This window comes from Rhineura floridana, chromosome 11, assembly GCF_030035675.1.
Source record: "Rhineura floridana isolate rRhiFlo1 chromosome 11, rRhiFlo1.hap2, whole genome shotgun sequence".
Lineage (NCBI taxonomy): Eukaryota > Metazoa > Chordata > Lepidosauria > Squamata > Rhineuridae > Rhineura > Rhineura floridana.
In genome coordinates, this window is record NC_084490.1 from 11,018,975 (window position 1) to 11,037,820 (window position 18,846).

The 18,846-nt window shown below is 43.3% G+C and overlaps 1 protein-coding gene across 1 annotated transcript; it reads left to right on the forward strand.

The window, feature by feature from the left end:
- Positions 1-1,934: 1,934 nt before the first annotated feature.
- LOC133367337 (uncharacterized) lies at positions 1,935-18,813 on the forward strand. Its single transcript, XM_061591440.1, has 5 exons — positions 1,935-1,952; positions 3,927-4,023; positions 5,404-5,697; positions 17,317-17,613; positions 18,725-18,813. Exons 1-5 carry the CDS (start codon positions 1,935-1,937, stop codon positions 18,811-18,813), a joined length of 795 nt encoding a protein of 264 aa, XP_061447424.1.
- Positions 18,814-18,846: the final 33 nt, after the last annotated feature.

Genomic DNA, 18,846 nt, shown 5'->3' on the forward strand with positions numbered 1-18,846 from the left:
CAATTATCAGGTGCAGCATTTATCAGGGAGTATGTGGCTCCCGTATCCACCAGAAAGGTCACCGATTGTCCCTGTACGGTTAAGGACAATCTGGGTTCTTGGATTGGAAGAGAGAGGGAGAGAAAGAAACCTGCCAGAGACATAAGATTCATTAGCCCCGCTCCCAGTCTCTCTCTGTCCGCATTTAGTCATTGTTGGTTCACTGGGCGTCCGCCGTACTGGTCCCATGAAGCCGGTGTCTGTTGGGCGGCAGGTGGAGGTTGGGGCGGAAAATCTGCGTTCGTACCTGTAAAATCTGGATAAAAAGGGTTGTTAGGGGTGTACTGCACGTCCCCTGTCCTCCACGGACAGTCTTTCTTGAAATGAGTATATTCTCCACATTGAAAACAAGCCCTATCTCCCTGCCATGAGTTCCTCATCTGTCCCCTTCCTCTCTGATTTCCGGCTCTCAGCCCCCTCGGAAAACCTCTGCCCCTGCCTCGAAATCCTCTGTTCGGTGGCTGGCCTCTTATTGCAAGAGCCAGCATTTCAAAATCCTCCTTCTTCTCCTTCTTTCTACTTTTTTCCTTATCCTTGTCCCACACAAAATCTGCTACTTCTAAAATCACAGTCACAGCCTCCCCCCCCAATCCGGGTCTGAAATTCAGAAAGTAATCCCTCACCGCTGGTTGCGCTTGGTGGACAAAATTGGCAATGAGGGTCGGATGGTCCAGCACGTTTTCTGGGTTCAAATTAGTATAACTACGTGCTCCCTCTAACAAGCGCGACCAGAATTTTCTGGGAGGTTCGCTGGCTTCTTGTTTGATTGCCATAAATTTAGCTTGGTTGGGGGGTTTCTGTGACATTCGCTCCAAGTGTGTCAAAATCCTATCCCTATCAGTCTTCAGCTGAGCGCGGCGAGGCTGCGTCCAGTCTCCCGCTGCCCAAGCTGCAGCCGTTTGTGCTCGGTCCGACCAAGCTCTATTTGTTGCCGCTTCCGCAGCCCAAGCAGTCTCCATTGTCCACAACCTGCTACGTTCTTCACCTGTCAGTACCCTTCTCAGCAAATGCTCCACATCCGAGTACGTCGGATTGTGGCTTTCAAACAATCTGCCCAACAGTTCCCTGATTCTCCTTGGCTGTTCCCCAAAAGTTCCAGCCATTCTACTCCATTCCTTTAAGTCCCATTCCAACCAACTTTTTAATTCAACCACCTCAGTATGCTGGATACCCCCATGGCCATCCACGTACGGCTGATCATGTACAAGCAAAGGCATCTCCAACGCTTCTGCCTCTTTTCTTTTCTTTTCCTTTTTTCGCTTGCGTGTGTCCATGCCCCCTGAGGCCCCCTTCTCCTTCGCCTTTTCGTCTGTCTCATCATCTGATACAAACGAAAAGGCCCCCTCCTCCAGATTGGGATCCCCGCCCCCGGGAGCTGGTAGCGGATCCGGAGCAGAGGGTATTATAGAACAATTCAAGACCGTTCTTTTACTTGACGTGTCATCATTAAAATAATGAGGAGGGGGTTCCTCAATGGACAAAGTTCTCACCGCCATCAAAGTCAAACTATCCCATTTTTGCGACCCTATTTTCCATAGGAGCCAGAATTCCAATTGATCCGGGTGGGTATCCCCAATCCATCTCCGCACTCCCAGTAGCGGAGCGGTTTCAAAGGACCCACCCCTCGGCCACCGTTGACCCGGCACCAACACTGCAGTCATCCGCGGCCATTCCTCCTCACAGAGCTCTATCATCTTTTTCTTTTTCAGGCCTCTCCTCCTCACCGGCAATTCTTCCTCTTGCCACAACATACACATGATTCCCAAAGGGCTGTCCTTTACCGGCACACTCACTTTATTTCCCATGACGTCTGATAATGGGTTTTTCCTCAACTGTGCTTTATCCCCAAAGTGTCAAAGCCGCCCGCTTTTATTGATAATCGAGAAAAATTTCTCATGGCGCCTGTTATCAAAGTAAGGGGTGCAATGGCAAAAAGGGGGTCCACACAAGGGATCCCGGAGGAGCCCCCAATTGTTAGGTCCAAACCCAACACGCAAGCCACCCTGTCTACCCCAACTCGCTTATTACACCCGGGAAGAGTGCGGAGCTGAGTGCAAATGAACCCACCATCAGAGATCAAGTAACACGAGACAAAAACCTTTGCAAAGGGGACCCAATACTTACAAGCCGAAGCAGGCCAGCATGGGAACCTCGTTTATTGGTGTTCAAGAGTTTATATAGGCTTACCCCGAAGTTTACAATATCGGGTTCACGTCATAAAATACAAAAGAAGCAATTGCTAACGGTCATAGTTTTGGGGCATATGTAAGGAGGTAAAGGGGTATAGGGGGAAGGACAAAGTGGAAACATCAAGACTATCTCTTAGACTCTATGTCTGCATATTTTGCATGTCCTTGAGATAAGCACTATGCAGGAGCAGACAAAGGCAACTATTGAGGGGAGGTCCAGCTGCAACTGGGCGCCCCCGTACACTGGAGACAGACATGATATTGCTCTGCTTACATATCTAAAGGAGTAATACAAGTCAAGGATATGAGGGGCAATGGAATAGCAATTGACATTTCTATGCAATGTACGTTTGCAACAATAAGCAAGGCCATAAGCACAAATGTGATACAGAAATGCATAGTAGGGAAGTTTCCAGCTTAAACCGGCTTTTATTATGCGAGCCACTGGTATGTAGGTAAGGGTCAGGTCAGCAGGAAATAAACCGACATTTATATCAAAAGTCAAATAAAGGCCACTTTGGTTCTATTTCCCATGAAGCCCAAGCTGGTTTAGATAGGACAAGTGAACTATAGTTTTACAAACACTGGGGATTTCAATTCAACCCCAACACTGGTTTATCTGCAGGGGTCTGTGTTGCCCACTCTGATTCTTTCCTCTGCCTGAACAGGTCTCTGAAAGCCAACTACATACTGTCCACAGTGGCTCACCAATAGTAGTGCCCCCCTTTCAGATAAAACTATTGGGTTACCCTCTCATATGAACATTTATGCATATCAATGTCATCTAAAGTCTCCCAAGGCCTCTGGCAAATCTCAGGTCTCATGAGACTTAAGGTAATGTAGGCCCAAAGCCTGACTATAGTGGAAAAGACAGACTGATGCACCTCTTCCCTCTGTTCCCAGCAACCTTCCCCTCCCTGCAGGCTTGGCTTTGTACATTGAGGGGTAGAAGGGGGTTTCATTAACCCTTACTATCCTCTGCTTAAGCATGTTGTTGATGATGATGACAAGGACAATCCTGCCCTTCCTCCCAAAGGATTTTAGATCAACAAACAACAAATCCCATCCTGGGTTGGTCTCACTGGCACTCAGTCACAGATCCATTATGTCCTATTTGCATGCATTATGTGTGCCCTTTTTATGCACAGTGTGCTCTTTTCAGTGCATTCACCATTTTGCATGCATTTTGTACGCATCTTTGTCATAAAACACTTATTTTTGTGTGCCCTTTTTGTGCATCAGAAATGCATTGCAAAATCTGGAGAAATACATCATCCTACTGGGAGCAGCGTTCCAATTCGCAACAAGTACATTTGGAAGTGTCATATTGGGTTGGTGCTCTCTGAAAAACCACCCCTCCCCCATCCTGATTAGAGACAAAGAGTTGTATCCAGGGTGGGATATAAATGAACAAACAAACAAAACTAATTTGTGATGCATGTTGTACTTGTTTTGAGAATGTGATTTTATTGTTAATTTTATGTTGTTCACCACCGTGATTTTTTCCCCCTTAATGTTGGCTATGTAGAATTTTTTGCAAATAAATACACTGTCTCAAGGCATGGTCTAAAGGGGCATAATGTTGCAGCCTTCCTGAAGCTGTGCAGATCTGGATCTAGACAGTGCTTGGATGGGAGGCTATCCAAGAGCCTTTTATATGCTGCCTTGAGATAAATATAATATGTAAATAATCTTCAGATCCAGTCAGTTCAAGCTTCCAGCCTTATTTCCACCTCTCCTGTTTCTTTTCCAGTTCTGCTTCATATTGTTCTCCAGACAGCATCATCTGCTGCAGGTAATGTTCTAACTTCTTCCCAGTGAGCTGCTGATGTCAAGTCCAGACACTTATCCCTTGTGCCTGACTGTTTAGAGGAACCTTCCCCAACCTGGTACACTCCAGCAGTTTGGGGCTACAACTCCCATGAGCCCCTGATGATCATACAGTGCAAAAGTAATGGATTTGATACTTTTATTCCAGAAACCATACAGTGAGATACAACAAAATCCAATTAGGATTAATTCAAATGCTTGCTTGCAAATTATGCCTAGGAGAAACCCTGAAGGTAACAAGATTTACTTGAAATCTTTTTTTCCCACCCGTCAGCTGAGTAGTCTGTTCATGTTCCTAGCGACCCAACCCCTTCAGGAACCAAGAATGCACATCATCGCAGACATTACACATGTGTGATATTAGAGCATGAGATGGGAGACTCTTTGTGTTGCAGCTGGGGGTCATGTGTTTTTTTTTTTGTACTTATCCCCCACATTTTGCTTTTAGTTTAGAAAAAAAAAGTTGTTTAAGTGGGGAACGTGAATGATGTGATAGAGATATATACAATTTACAGAAACATAGAATAGTAGAGTTGGAAGGAGCCTATAAGGCCGTCAAATCCAACCCCCTGCTCAATGCAGGAATCCAAATCAAAGCATTATGCATGGCATGGAGAAAGTGGATACAGAGAAAGGGTTTTCCCCCCCTCTCTCTCATAATGCTAAAATTTAGGAATACCCAATGAAGCTGACTCAGGATAGACATAGGGAAGAACTTCTTCAGACCCTCCATGGCGCAGAGTGGTAAGTGGCGGTAACGCAGCCAAAGCTCTGCTCATGGCCAGAGTTTGATTCCAACGGAAGGAGGAAGTTGAATCTCTGGTAAAAGGGGTCGAGGTCCACTCAGCCTTCCATCCATCCATGGTCGGTAAAATGAGTACCCGGCATATGCTGGGGGGTAAAGAAAGGCTGGGGAAGGAATTGGCAATCCCACCCCATATATACGGTCTGCCTAGTAAACGTCGCAAGATGTCACCCTAAGAGTCGGAAACGACTCGCACTATAAGTGCAGGGACACCTTTACCTTTACCTTTTCTTCAGACAGCACACAATTAAACTATGGTATTTACTACCACAAGAGGTACTGAGGGCCACCAACCTTGATGGCTTCAGATGTGGAGTAGACAAATTCGTGAAGGATTAGGCTCTTAACTTAACCTACTTCACAAGAGGGCAGGGCTGAACCCCAAGGTTTGAGGAAGTATAACAAATTCTTGGGGGAGGAATGGAATTGAGTAATCTGGAAGAGGGCATGTCTGAACCAGAGCACACCACACTATTACAGTTTGTTTCAAGCTCCACTTGTGTGCCTACCCCCCAGATTGTTCTGCTTTTATTCCAGGAGCTCTGCATCCCCCCAAACTCTCTGTACAGCCACAGTATCCTGTATATTTTGAAGACGAGAGGCTTGTGCTCATATGCTCAGCTTTTCCAAACATGACAGTGGAGGGATACAGGTTCTTCAATCAAGATGGGCAGCAGATCTTCAAAATGGTTGTTAACCCTTACCAAAAGGGCAGGCTGGTTTTTAACGCTCAAATGAACAACACCGGAAATTACAGCTGCGATTACTGGCTGGGGACACCTGGTACAGAGGTTACGTCCCCACAAAGAGATTCCATCTCCCTACTAGTGAAAGGTAGGTTTCTAGTCCCTAGGATATTGGTGGCCTGTAGCAGCTCTCAGAAGCCACAGCAATGGTCTGTCCAGGAAGTCTATTTCCATCCTCAGTACCACTTGCTAGATCTGGCATTCCCAATGTGGTGCCCTCACATACTCCTCTTGATGCATACTAAGGCCCCCTGCCCTTCCCATTTTTTAAAAAAATGGTACATTTGGGGTGGGACCTTTGGCTGGGTGTGGGCTTTTGTTGGGGAGATGCCTGCTTCTTTTTATCTCTATTTTATTCATTTTTGGGATGTCCATGGTTGGAATTGTAGGGTTTCTACATATCATCAGTTTTTCTTCTGTGAAATGGATATTTTTGTTGTTGTTCCCCACAGCAGTGGGGAGTCTTCTGGGGGAGACAGATGGCTCCCTTCACACAAGGATGGAAGGATCTGTCCATTTCTATTCTCTCAGTTTCTAATCTTAAATTTCTGTTCTCCACATTTCTGCAGCAATTTGCATTTTTTTCAAAAAAAAACAATCTCCAGCATTTTAGTGTGAATTTCTTCTAATTTTTGTATGCAGTTTTGCCTTAAGTACACATATTTTGCAAGTGTTTTATCCTAATATAATGCATTTTTGTATGTTATTTTTGTCGATATTGTCATTCTGTGCACACTTCAACCTAATATATGCATTTTTGTAAACATTGCTTGGTTGGAGAACTTCACTGCAAAATTCTGGTAAGTGCAAATTTTGAACTAAGGCTGTGTTTTGGTTCTCAAACTGTTTTGGAAAGTGCTAATTTGATAAATTTGGCTTTAAATGCGAAGTGAATCGCATTTCTCTCCTCTCTTGAAGGCTCTTGTTTGCCTTCTGTTTCCCTCAGAGGCTCCAAAACTGTCTCACCTTCTCATCTGCTGCCTTTTTTTTTTACTGTGAAATGTCTGGAGAAGAGAGCATCTAGTCACAATCTATAAACCAACAGAGCATTGCTTTTCTCCCTTCACCTAAAAGTGAGATCCAGGGACATCCACAAATGACACAAGCAAGTAACTGAGAGGGAGAAGGGGGTGGACAGGAGTTTGGAGAAGAAAAGTTGCCTGTCTTGTTGATTTCAAAACTGTTTAGTCATCACTGCCCTGCTGTATCAGACTATCCTAAATGACTTTGCAGAAGCATATGGAAAGCTTGGGCTCTCACTTAATATCAAAAAACCAAAGTGCTTCATCAACAGGTGCGAACTAGTCCCTCTGTAGCACCATCAATCCAGCTTAACGGTGTGATGCTGGAGAACGTTGATCACTTCCCCTATCTTGGCAGCCATGTCTCTGTAAAAGCTGATGTCGATGCTGAAATTCAACATTGTCTGAGCTCTGCGAGTGCTGCATTCTCCCGAATGAAGTGTAGAGTGTTCGAGGATCGGGATATTCGCAGGGAGACCAAAATGCTTATTTACAAAGCCATTGTACTACCGAAGTTACTGTACGCCTGTGAAACATGGACCATCCATAAACACCACTCCCAACTTCTTGAAACATTCCACCAATGCTGCCTCTGGAAAATTCTGCAAATTACTTGGAAAGACAGATGGACTAATCTTAGCGTTTTGGAAGAAGCAAAGACTACCAGTGTTGAAACAATTATCCTTCAACATCAACTCTGCTGGACTGGCCATGTTGTTTGAATGCCTGATCACCATCTTCCAAAGCAGCTACTTTACTTCCAACTTAAGGATGGAAAACCGAATATCGGTGGACAGCAAAAGAGGTTTAAAGATGTTCTTAAAGCTAATCTAAAAAAATGTAACATGAGCATTGAGAACTGGGAAGTCTTGGCCCGTGAACATCCCAAATGGAGATCAGCTATTATGAAAGGTGCTATGGACTTTGAAGAAGCACGATTACATGGTGAACAGGACATATGAGCTAAGAGGAAGGCATGTCAAACAAATCCTCACCGCAACCATCTTCCATCTGGAAACCTATGTCCTCACTGTGGGAGGCTGTGTGGATCCAGAATTGGCCTCCACAGTCACTTATGGACCCACCGTTAAAGACCTTACCTTGGAAGACAATCTTACTTGGCCACGACTGATCGCCAATGATGATGATAATGATGAAAATGCTCTATCCACTGGTGTGTACAATATGATAAAAATGAATCAAAATATAAAGATGTGTTCATCTGGGTGCAGTTTAGAACAAACTGCACCCAGATAAAATGGTCTTGATGCTTTATAAAGACACTAGTGTGCACATAACCTTGGTTATCCATTATGGTAACAACTGAAACCAAAAAGAAACTAACTTTTTTCATGAACGTGTAGAATGGAGTAGCAAAATCTGTACCACTAGGTGGCAGCAAACACCAATCTATGAAGCCTTAATGCTCCTTTTGACTCTTCCCTGCTAAGCTTCAAATTCAAGTTTCAGATTCCTTTCATCATGCATATAAAGTTGGATAGCACTTTTTTGTGTGCAAGCCATTGACTGAATGGAGAGAGATTTAAATCCTTTATAGAAGACCACTTTTTTTCTAATGATAAGCACCATATGTGTATGCAGGGAGTGATTTCCACCACTTCTCAGCTGGGGAAGGAAGAATTAAACTGCCCTGCAACCTGCAGTCCTGATTGACACACACACACACCAGCCCACCCTTGCTTAGTGTTGTTATTATTCCAGGTTTTTTTCTCCAGAGGGTAATGGAGAGAGGAGTCACATGTAGACTTCATACAGAGATGGACTCCAACTCCCATAAGCCCCATGCAGCATGGCCAACTGGTCAAGGATGACAGGTGCTGCAGTCCAGGAGGGCCACTGGTTCTCCATTCCTGGCTTATGGTAATGATGCCAGCCCAGAAATGCAGCCCTCCTGTGGACCTGTCAAGTCTTCTGGCCCTAAGCAGTTGATTATATAGACCAGATTCCAGGGCCTTCCTTCCTAATGGAGCAGGCAAATGGATCTGCTGGTACACTCAGAGTCAGTGAGATTTCCTTGTAAATCGGGGTGGGGACCCTATCACCTTTCAGCAGGTGTTGCTGGACTACAACTTCCATCATCCCTGACTGTGACGACACCCCAGCCACGCTGCGTCAACTAGAATGTCCCCTTCTGTTCACCCAGCCTTTCCGGTTAAGGACTAGCTGCTACCAGGAAAAAGGGGGGTATTTGTACAAGGCTGCCCTTTTTTCCATCAGCCCAAAAAGTTTCCCTTGTGCCTTCCCAAAAACAACTCAAGTAGCATGCAACTTGGTTTAAGGCACAGGTGGGGAATCAATGGAGTCCACAAAGGTTTAATGTAGCAAGGCAGAAAGCGTTTACTAAAGGCAAAAACAGAGGTTCTTAGAATATAGGCAAAACAAGGGTGGGTTGCCAGCATACAAGCAGCCTAGCTTCCCCATGGAACAAAGAACAGAACGAACAAGGGTTTAAATACAAATCCTCTTTCCTTGAAAACTAAACAGTCCCTTGTAGTTACATTCCCTCTGAAGAAGCTTATGGTGGAGTTGCAGCTCTTCCTTTCTTGTTCTTAGACCTGGCCTGGCAACCAAGAGGTCTTCTGTATCTTTAAAAGTTGTGCAGGGGGAAGGGAGAATTCCACCTTGTGGTTTTTCTCATTACAGCGTTGCAAGAACACCTGCGCTTAGCTGACTTTCTCTTCTCCTAAAGATACATGATCAGTCTCAGGCCAAGGACCTGGCAACCCTACTACTTACCATGCTGAGATCTGCCTTGATCTAAATCTCCCAAAGCCTAGAAATAGCCTCCACCTCCCTCCCCACGCACATCACAGGCTCTGCCCCGAAAGTCACAGGCTCCAGGAAGTTTTGGAGATTTCAATTCCCAGCTCTCTGACCAGCTACATGTCAACCTTCACAACCTCAATGAATCCCCCCATTCCCATCTGAGCCCCAGGATAGGTCAGGTTTAGCAAGTTAACTCTAAAATCCCCAAACGGACAGACAGATAGGATTTATATTCTTCTATAATACAAAGCAATCCTTAAAAGCAAAGTCCATACGAACAGTCCATATCAGGAAAGTCTGTTTCCTTCACACTGACCACTGGCCTTGCTGGCAGGGGGTTGATGAGAGTTGGCATCCAACAACATCTAGAGGGCCACAGGTTCCGCATCCCTGCTATATCTTAAGGGGAAGGGCTGGATGATCTTTTAAGGCACCTTCTACCTCTATAACCTGGCTCCTATCCAGGAGGTCCATAGGTTTATAAGCTGTAGGGTGGGAGGAGCTCTCAAGAACATCTGTCAAATTCTAATTGGAAGTTCTTTTGGAGGAATTACACCCTCAGCTCACCATGTTCATATGGGGTGTTCTGTTTGTCTCTGTTTCTCATTTCTCCACCTTTAAGTTCAGTTCTCCACATTTTCACATCAGTTTGTACTTTATTTGTTTGTTTTTTGCTTGTTTGTTTTAAAAAGACATGTTCATGAAAATACTGCATTTTTGTGCTTATTTCCCCCAAAATACACATTTTGTATGCAAGTTTCAATACAAAGTCACTAATAATAATAGTATACACATTTTGCAAAGCACACTTTCTCTATTATTATTATTATTATTATTATTATCAGAGCTTGGAAGTAACTCGTTATTTTTAACGAGTTACTTGTAATTTGTTACAATTTTAAATGAGTGGGTAATTCCATTACATTTGGCAAGTAACGGAATGACTAGTAATTTCCCTACTTTTCAGCTGCAACTCTAACGTTTCCACATTAGGTTGCATGTTACTTGGGGGCGGGAACAAGGGGAAGTCAGCTCCTGGCTGTGATTGGTGAACACAAGACATGTGCCTCACACTGATTGGACCTCTGCGCAGACTCTCTCTTCCCTTGTGATCTGTGTTAGGATGCACGAGGGAAGAGGTGAATAGGCAGGGCCTGCTAGCGTCTGAGAGGACAAAATGGACACCGGAGGAAAAAGCCAGGGCAAGGACAACGGAGAAGGCAGCAGCAGAATGGCAAAGAGCTGTGGAGGTGAGTGATGATGATTTGTGTGTGTGTGTGTGTGTGTGTGCCCCCCCCCACGGCACCTTCTGCCTACTCAGAGCAGAGTAGGAACTTCGGCCTAGAGCTTGGAAAAGTTACTTTTTTGAACTACAACTCCCATCAGCCCTAGGCAACGTGGCCACTGGATTAGGCTGATGGGAGCTGTAGTTCAAAAAAGTAACTTTTCCAAGCTCTACGCTTCCTTCCCCCCCTTTTTGAACTCTCCCCCTTGTTCCCATGCATACATGTGTGCTGTATTTATCCACACAGAGCACTCCTGCCTTTTAAAATGCCAGCTAGCTTTTTATTGTATATTTATTTGAACTCCATCTTTCTTTTTATTTGTATTTTTGTCCTGTTTAATCACAAGACTGAATTGTATGTGGGACAAAAACTGTCTAAGTAATAATAATAATAATAAAAATAAAAAATCATTAGGCGTATAAGAAATGGCTTAAGGCTGATTTTTTTGTTCTTGGCAGAGATGAGGTGAGAAGTAGGGTCCTTGCAGCTCCTCCTCTCAGTCCCCCAGCTCTCAAACTCATGTTCTGTGAGAAAGAGAGAGATTCCCAGTCCCAGAGAGAGACAACTTCTGTAAACCCCATTGTCATTTGAATTTGGCTAATGAATGCTTTATTCTTTCATCAGAACTTTAGCAGTAGTACTAAAATGTTAATAAAAAAGAAAAGGGAAAGAAAAAATACTTTACATACATCATTCAGCTGTATTGCTAATTATACATATAGATATAAAAGATAAATGGCATTTTGTCAAAAGTATTTTTGTCTACATTTTATACCTCATCCTTGGTTTTCCAAGCTTGGCATGGAATGCTTCTCATACAGAATTAATTTGAAATGCTGCGTATTTATTATCATAATCATCATATTCAAAATAAAAAATATATGTACCGCCTTCAAGTTGATTCCAACTTATGGTGACCCTATGAATAGGGTTTTCATGAGGCTGAGAGGCAGTGACTGGCCCAAGTTCACCCAGTGAGCTTCATGGCTATGTGGGGATTTGAACCCTAGTCTCATTTTGTTCTCACAACAACCCTGTGAGATAGTAGGTTAGACTGGCCCAGGCAGGGTTATTCAGTGAGCAAAAATGATGCAAATAGGATCTCTTTTAATTGTGCTATCGACCGGCTTACTTCCACTCTGACTGGGGGATCTTGCAGCATGGGGAAGAGATGGGGGCACATCACAGCTGAAGTTCACCCATATAGGAGCATTATCTCTTGTTTATTACAGAGACGCCTGTTGCAGGTTTTGCTGCTGAGAGCAGCAGTCAGTTAGTGCGGCCACTTGAGTCACAGCTTGTTGATCCTGAGGAGGCAAAACTAGAAAGTGAGGTTCAGAAAGAAGGCCCTGTGCACGAGGAGGAGGAGGGCATGAAGCAGTGCCAGTTGCCCACAGCTACATCTGCAGAACAGCAAGTACCATGGTTTGGTGAAGAAACATTTTGAGGTAAGCCTTTGTCATGCTGGTCCTCAAAGAGTGTCCATTGTCTATTTATGTTTAAATTGTGAAGTTCCTCTTCCATTTTTTCTTGGATTCATACTTTGTTCTTCTTCCTCAGAGGGCACACCCTGAGAAGCTGAGAACAATTGAAGAAGCAATAAAGGCAAGGAGACGTGGCCTTCCTGAACCAATGCATGACACCCCTCCTCCCAAAATGCTGAAGCAGCAGCAGACAACCCTTGAGAGGTGGGGATCTGGCAGGGAGCCTGTCACCCAGAGCAATCTCGACAGGAGAATCATTGATTTCATTGTAGAGGAGACATTACCACTTCAGACTGTGGACAAACCATCATTCATTAATCTGGTTCGCATTGGACTCCCCAAAGATCTCACCATCATATGTGCCAAGACTCTGAGAGACAGAATTGAGAAGAGAGCATGCCACATGAGAGAAACTCTTGCAAACCGAATGGGTGCTGTGGCATATATAGCAACCACTGCAGATTGTTGGACCAATGGCAAGAAGAGTTACTTTGGGGTAACAGCCCACTGGATCAACCCAACTACCCTGAAACGTGAGGTCGGGGCCTTGGCTTGTAAGTGTCTGAAGGGGCACCATACATACGATGTCCTTTCAAAAGCACTGCATGATGTACATGTGCAGTACAGGATCCACAACAAAGTTATGTGCACTACTACAGACAATGGCTCCAACTTTGTGAAAGCGTTCAGAGTTTTCATGGCCAAAGAACCAGTGGAAGCTGCAGGTACCAGTGACGATGATGGTGATAACCAGGAGGAGGAGGAGGCTGAGGTGGAGTTTGTGCCTATCTGTGAGATCCTGGACACAGGACCTGAGGCAGAGGAAGAAGCTGCAGACTCAGGAGAGGATTTTGTTTTACCACCACACCAGAGATGTGCTAGCCACACCCTCAACCTTGTGGCAACACAAGACATAGAGGCCATGCTTTCTGACTCCTCCAAAAGTAGTCTTCTTGGTCCTTTCAAGAAACAGTTTCGTTCCGACTTCCGGGAAGGGTGACTTCGCTTGTGCCTGCTTTTGGGACGGGCTCCCGCCTCAAAAGAAGCTTATTCAGATATAAATCAGTCAGAACATTTTTTTTTTTTTGACTGATGAAATTTCTCCCGGGCAGGGAGAAACGTAGAGATCAACCTCAAAGCCTGTTTTTGTTGGGAGGACTGGATTTCATTAATTTATGAGATAAGGTCCAGCCAACAATGCCGGACAGACTTTCTAACAAGCTCTATCTGCTTAAGCGATACGTTTATCTTTTCTTCAAAGAGAGAACGGACTAACAGGCAAGCACCCTTCTTTCTATTATTTTTTTTACTTGGTTTAAATTGTTGCAGCAAAAGGAGATTTGTCAGATTGATCGGCTTTGGACAACTTCTGGGTGAGATATAGCTCTTCTCTGTTATTCACGAAATTAACAGCTTATCTCTGTTTCTGTCGCAAAAAGCTGTCCTGGAAGTGCATTCTAAAGATAATAAACAGAAGAGGGATTTCTATTCCTGATTTCTATTCCGAGGAATATTATATTGTCTGGGACTATTCTTTTTTTGGTCTATTTTATTTTGACGAATCTGCTTCTTCACGACGCCACTAACTGTTTTGATGCTAGGAACTAAATTTGTTTTGCATTCTTGCACAAGAGAGATAAGGCAGGTTGCTCTGTTTATACTGTGATGTCATCAAGCCTGGAATATTAACCCAATTGTTGCTGAAATAAGAAGTGGTTCTTCTTTATTTTTGTTTTGCTTTGTTTTCGTGGTTTTAAAAATGGCAATCAAGAAAGTGGCTGAGAATCTGGAAGTAATTATGTTTCAGAAAATAATGGATGAGATTGAGATAATGAAACAAACCCTGCGACAGGGTAGTAAGGAGCTGAAAATTGAACTGAGCAAAATGACGCAGGAGCTTAAAGAAATAGGGGACCCTGTGAGAGAGGAGAATGAGATCAGAGATGAGAAAAGAAAAAATAAAGGGAAGATACAAGCCCTGGAGATTGGAACAAATGTGGAATTGGAAAAAGATCTGGAGTTTATGGATTTTAGAAATAAAATCTACTGTTTGGAATTTAACGTTATCTCTGAAGAAATTAATGAAGATATTAGAGATAAAGTTATCAATGGCTTGGATAATCTTCTGGACTGGAATGATGTGATGGAGCTTGATATAGAGAAAATCTATGGAATTAACTGCAGCCATGTGACAATGGAAAAACTCTTAAGAGATGAGCCAGTGCATTTTGTAAAAAAGAAGAACACAGATATGACTTTACAACAGTATTTCAGCAACTTATTCAGAATGGATGGCAAGAAAATATTTGGGATAGAGGAAATTCCCATCAGACTCTTATTATATGACTATGGCTACAACAGCAAGATTATTATGGAATACTGATAATGGAAGATTGGACACTGAAATTACTGGACTTAACAGGACTATTGAAGATGGAAGATGGAACTAATAGGGATAATGGAATAATGGCTATTGAAATTATTGGACCTAACAGATTCTGATGAGATGGATTAATCGAAATGTTTATTTGGACTATGGTTATGACAATAAGATTATTATAATTATTAACGAGATGGATTAATTGACATGTTTATTTGGAGAAAAATTGATAGATATATTTCTTAAAGAATTGAAACCTCTCTTTGACTTTTTGTGGAAAGAATAAAGTAATGTTTATGAGATTTGATGATTAATTAAGATAACTACTGGAGGAAAGTGATTTTATAATATGATTTAAGAGACAGGATTGTTATATATTGTAGACCTATAACTGATTTGATATGTGACAAATGGGAAGTCAACATTTTATTTTATTTTATTTTTTTGTTTAATCATTTTTGTTTTGTTTTGTTTTTTGTCTTTGAATGTTTTATGATTTTGTTTTCTATGTTTTATGAAAATTTGAATAAAAATTATTGTAAAAAAAGAAAAAGAAACAGTTTCGTTCCTTGATGGGAAAGTGCAGCAAGTTGTGGTCCAAGCAGAACCAGTCAGCCCAGATTGCTGAGTATATTCATGAGCAATGTGGTGTGTATCTGAAGGTACCGAATAAGACCAGGTGGAATTCCACCTTTGATGCGTTGAAGCAACTACATGAGCTCCTGTCAACTGTGCCACTAAAAATGCATGCCATAATGGACCGCTGCTCCTTGTCCAGGATCACACCTGCTGAGATTGAAGTGGTACAGAAATACTGGAGCCACTAGCCCAGTCCCTAGATATCCTGCAACGGGAGAACGGCATGTTCATGGGGTATTTGCTACCAACGCTCTGCAATCTGGACCGCAAGTTAGAAGGACTGGAAAACAAGCCTGAGAGGTACACATACTGTTTTCAGCTGCTGAGAGGTGTGCGCAAAGCCCTAAGAAAGCGGTTTGCAGCTATCTGGGAGGACAAGAGGCTTCTTCTGGCAGCCTGCCTACACCCTCGCTTCAAACTAGATTGGCTGGAATCGTGTCAGGCCGCCACCCATACCAACAAGTAAGAACATTAGGGAAGCCCTTTGGGTGGATTACTCCAAGGGAAATGTTGTCTCAAGGGAGGCATCAGAGTGCTTAAGGTGGTAGGCAGGGGCTGGGCCTTTTCTTCCTGGGGCTCCTCATCACAACCTTGGGTTGCTGCAGGTAATCCTTAAGGGTCTGCTGTGCTGCCCCATGAGTGTGGTGACTTGGTCACCTTCCTACCTTCCATGTCATCATCCACAGGCTCAGGCTGGACCCTGAACCAGGGGACGTGACAAGCATCAGGAAATGAAGAGCAGATGATGGTTTCCTAACATATATGTGTTAACATATCCTCTCTCTTTCTTAGATACACAATGGAAGCCTTGTTGAAAGCTGAAATAAAGATGGGTGTACTTAATGAGGACAGTGATCAGTCTTCAGATAAAGACCAGGAAGGAGATGACTTAGAAGATGACTTCTTTAACTTTCTGCCCCGGGACAAGAAGTCAGCAGTGGACACTGCTGAGGAGGAACTGGTGAGGTACCTGAGGTCTCCCAGCAGGGAAGTGTCATCACTCCATGGCTTTCCACGTGTGCTGCGGTGTTTTTTGCAGCACAACACAGGCATGCCTTCAAGCGCCGCAGTAGAACGCCTGTTCAGTACTGGTGGCAACGTAATGACTGTAAAAAGACATTCCTTGTCTGACATGCTCTTTGAGCATCTTGTTCTTTTGAGACATAACAGAAACATATTATAAAAGCATTTCAAGTGTAAAATTTGATTTCAAGAGTTGGGGTATCTTCATTGCTTGGGGGGATATGAGATTCTGTTATGCCATTATGTTAATCTTATGGATAATTTTTTTTATTCTACTACCCCCTGTGTGTGTGTGTTTATTTTTAATATTGTTTTAGGCTTCTTAGATGTGCAGCAGCCAAGGCCAGCACCTTGTAGGAGTTTTTTTTAAAAAGTAACTGAAATGTAATTGTAGTGATTACTTTTGAGAAAAAGTAAAGTAATCAGTTACTTTCAGAGCAATTGTAATTGTAACGGTAATTACTACTTTTTGGGCCAAGTAATTGTAACTGTAATTTATTACTTTTTAAAAGTAATCTTCCAAGCTCTGATTATTATTATTATTATTATACCCACCCTTCACCATCAGGCCCCAGGGTGGGTTGCAATTTAAAATTCAGTACGAAAAACAATTAAAACAATTTACAGTCACTGCAACAGGGTATGTTCTGACAGGTAACTCAGGCGTCTATGGCCAGGGTAAAGAGTTGTATAGCGGAAACTATATTATGCATTTCTGTATTTAATTTTCACTAATCTGTGCATTTGTACGCACACTTTGCCCGTGTAGATGCATTTTTGTACACATGACTTGGCTGGAAAAGTGCGAAGGAGAATTGCAAAAAAGGTGTGACTTTCAAACAGATCACGTATTGTTTTAGAAAGTGCCAATTAGGTAGTTCACCTGGTAATGCAAATTTAATGGTCTTCCCTGCCCCAGAGTCTTTTCACCATGTCCAAAGTTAACCTAACTGACATGTAAATCTGCTCTTTCGCTCTGTCCCCCAACCACCCAATACAGACTTCAGGGTGGAGGAGTGAGGCTGGCTGTTGCATCTGTGTTGCATTAAGAAATTCTAAGCCGAGACATTTATTTTTCTTTCCCAGAGGCTCCTGCAGCCCCGTCCCTTTCTTTAAATCCCCAACGCCAGGAGTACAGCCTGGAAGACTCTATCAGCCTTGTGTGCTCAGCTCCGCCGGAAATGATGACAATCAAGGAGTTCCGTTATTACAGTGACAGAATGAGCATCTCGACTAGGGTGTCACACAGCAGCAACTACACACTCAACAAGAGCATCAGAAAGCTCATGAGCATGGGGCCTTTCAGGTGTGCATATGCACTGCACATTTATGGACGAAATGTGCTTTCAAAGAAGAGTAACCCTGTCACCATTGTTGGAACAGGTAATCTCCAAATTTGTTTATTTATTTACAGCATTTATACCCTGCTCGTAGCTGAAAAGGCAACTTTTTAAAAAAATGTTGCTGTGTGTGTTTGTATTGCTTAATTTAGTTTAAAGCAGCACCACAGCAGCAGAGTAACAGCAGATGTTGAAATGCGAGTGTGCCAGTGTGTGTGTGCGTTTACCTAAGAAAGCAGGCTTTTACCCTGCATCAGGATCACTGAGACTGGAGACTTAGTAAAATAAGAAAAGCTACTTTATTTATAGAAATACATAGTAGATGGAAAGGCATACCTAGTTCTAACTAACTAACTAAGTTGGAGGCGTAATGCCCAGGTGTAGGAGTTAGCCTCATGGCTTGGAGAGAGAGCAGAGACAAAAAGGGATGTCTCCTCTCTCCCGGACAGTCGGAGAAGGAAGAAGAAGGAAAGGGAAGAAGGAGGAGGGGCAGGTAAGCTTCCCTAAAGACATCACAGTCTAGCAACAGAAGGAAGTCAGTCAGACCATCACAGGTAAAGGTAAACAAGCCTATCCATCTGGAGGACCCTAGCTCTATCTTCCTTCTGGAACATAAACAAAAGAACAAAACAGGAGTTGCTCTTGCCCTACTTCCAACAAAAAAAAGAATCGGTATTAAGACTGTGCCTACAATCTAAAAAGACAAGGGAAAAGTGAGCAAGAGGAAGGAGGGGCAAGCAAACTAAGGCACACATTTTTAAGGTTAAGGAATTCATCGTTGTCATCACTGTGTTGACGCTTCTTGTCTTCTCCTTGGAAAAGAGCAGCCCCTGCCCTGAAGCACTCTTGCCGCCCCAGATTATATTCAGCAGCTGAGCAAATGGCCATGTCCAGGCCAAGAAGGCAGGGCAGCTCCTGACATACAGTTACTCCTTCAGACATGCTGCCTGAGTGGCTTCTAGCAACCTCCATAGAAATTTTTTCTTTCCATCACCAAGTCAAAAATAGAAATGACTAATTAGCACTGTGTGGGCCAAACCAGAATCTACCTGCCTTATCTGATTCTGAATAAGAGCACCCAACCTACTCAGCAAAATGTGGCAACTGTTCATTAAAGTGGGTAACCAGCAACTCTCTTTTCTTCGTCTGCTTAGGTGCCAGATGGGGACAGATGTTGGCCATCGGTGGGACTTTCTTTGCCATCAACGGTCTCATCTTCCTCATCTCCCACTGGTGTTTTTAAACCACAGGTAAGTGAGGTACTTTCCACAGAATA

Bases quoted from the DNA above. Each gene is read 5' to 3' on its own strand.
- LOC133367337 (XM_061591440.1), top strand. The intron at 4,024-5,403 runs GTAATGTTCTAA...TTATTCCAGGAG, and splicing joins GACAGCATCATCTGCTGCAG to CTCTGCATCCCCCCAAACTC. The intron at 17,614-18,724 runs GTAATCTCCAAA...TCGTCTGCTTAG, and splicing joins TGTCACCATTGTTGGAACAG to GTGCCAGATGGGGACAGATG.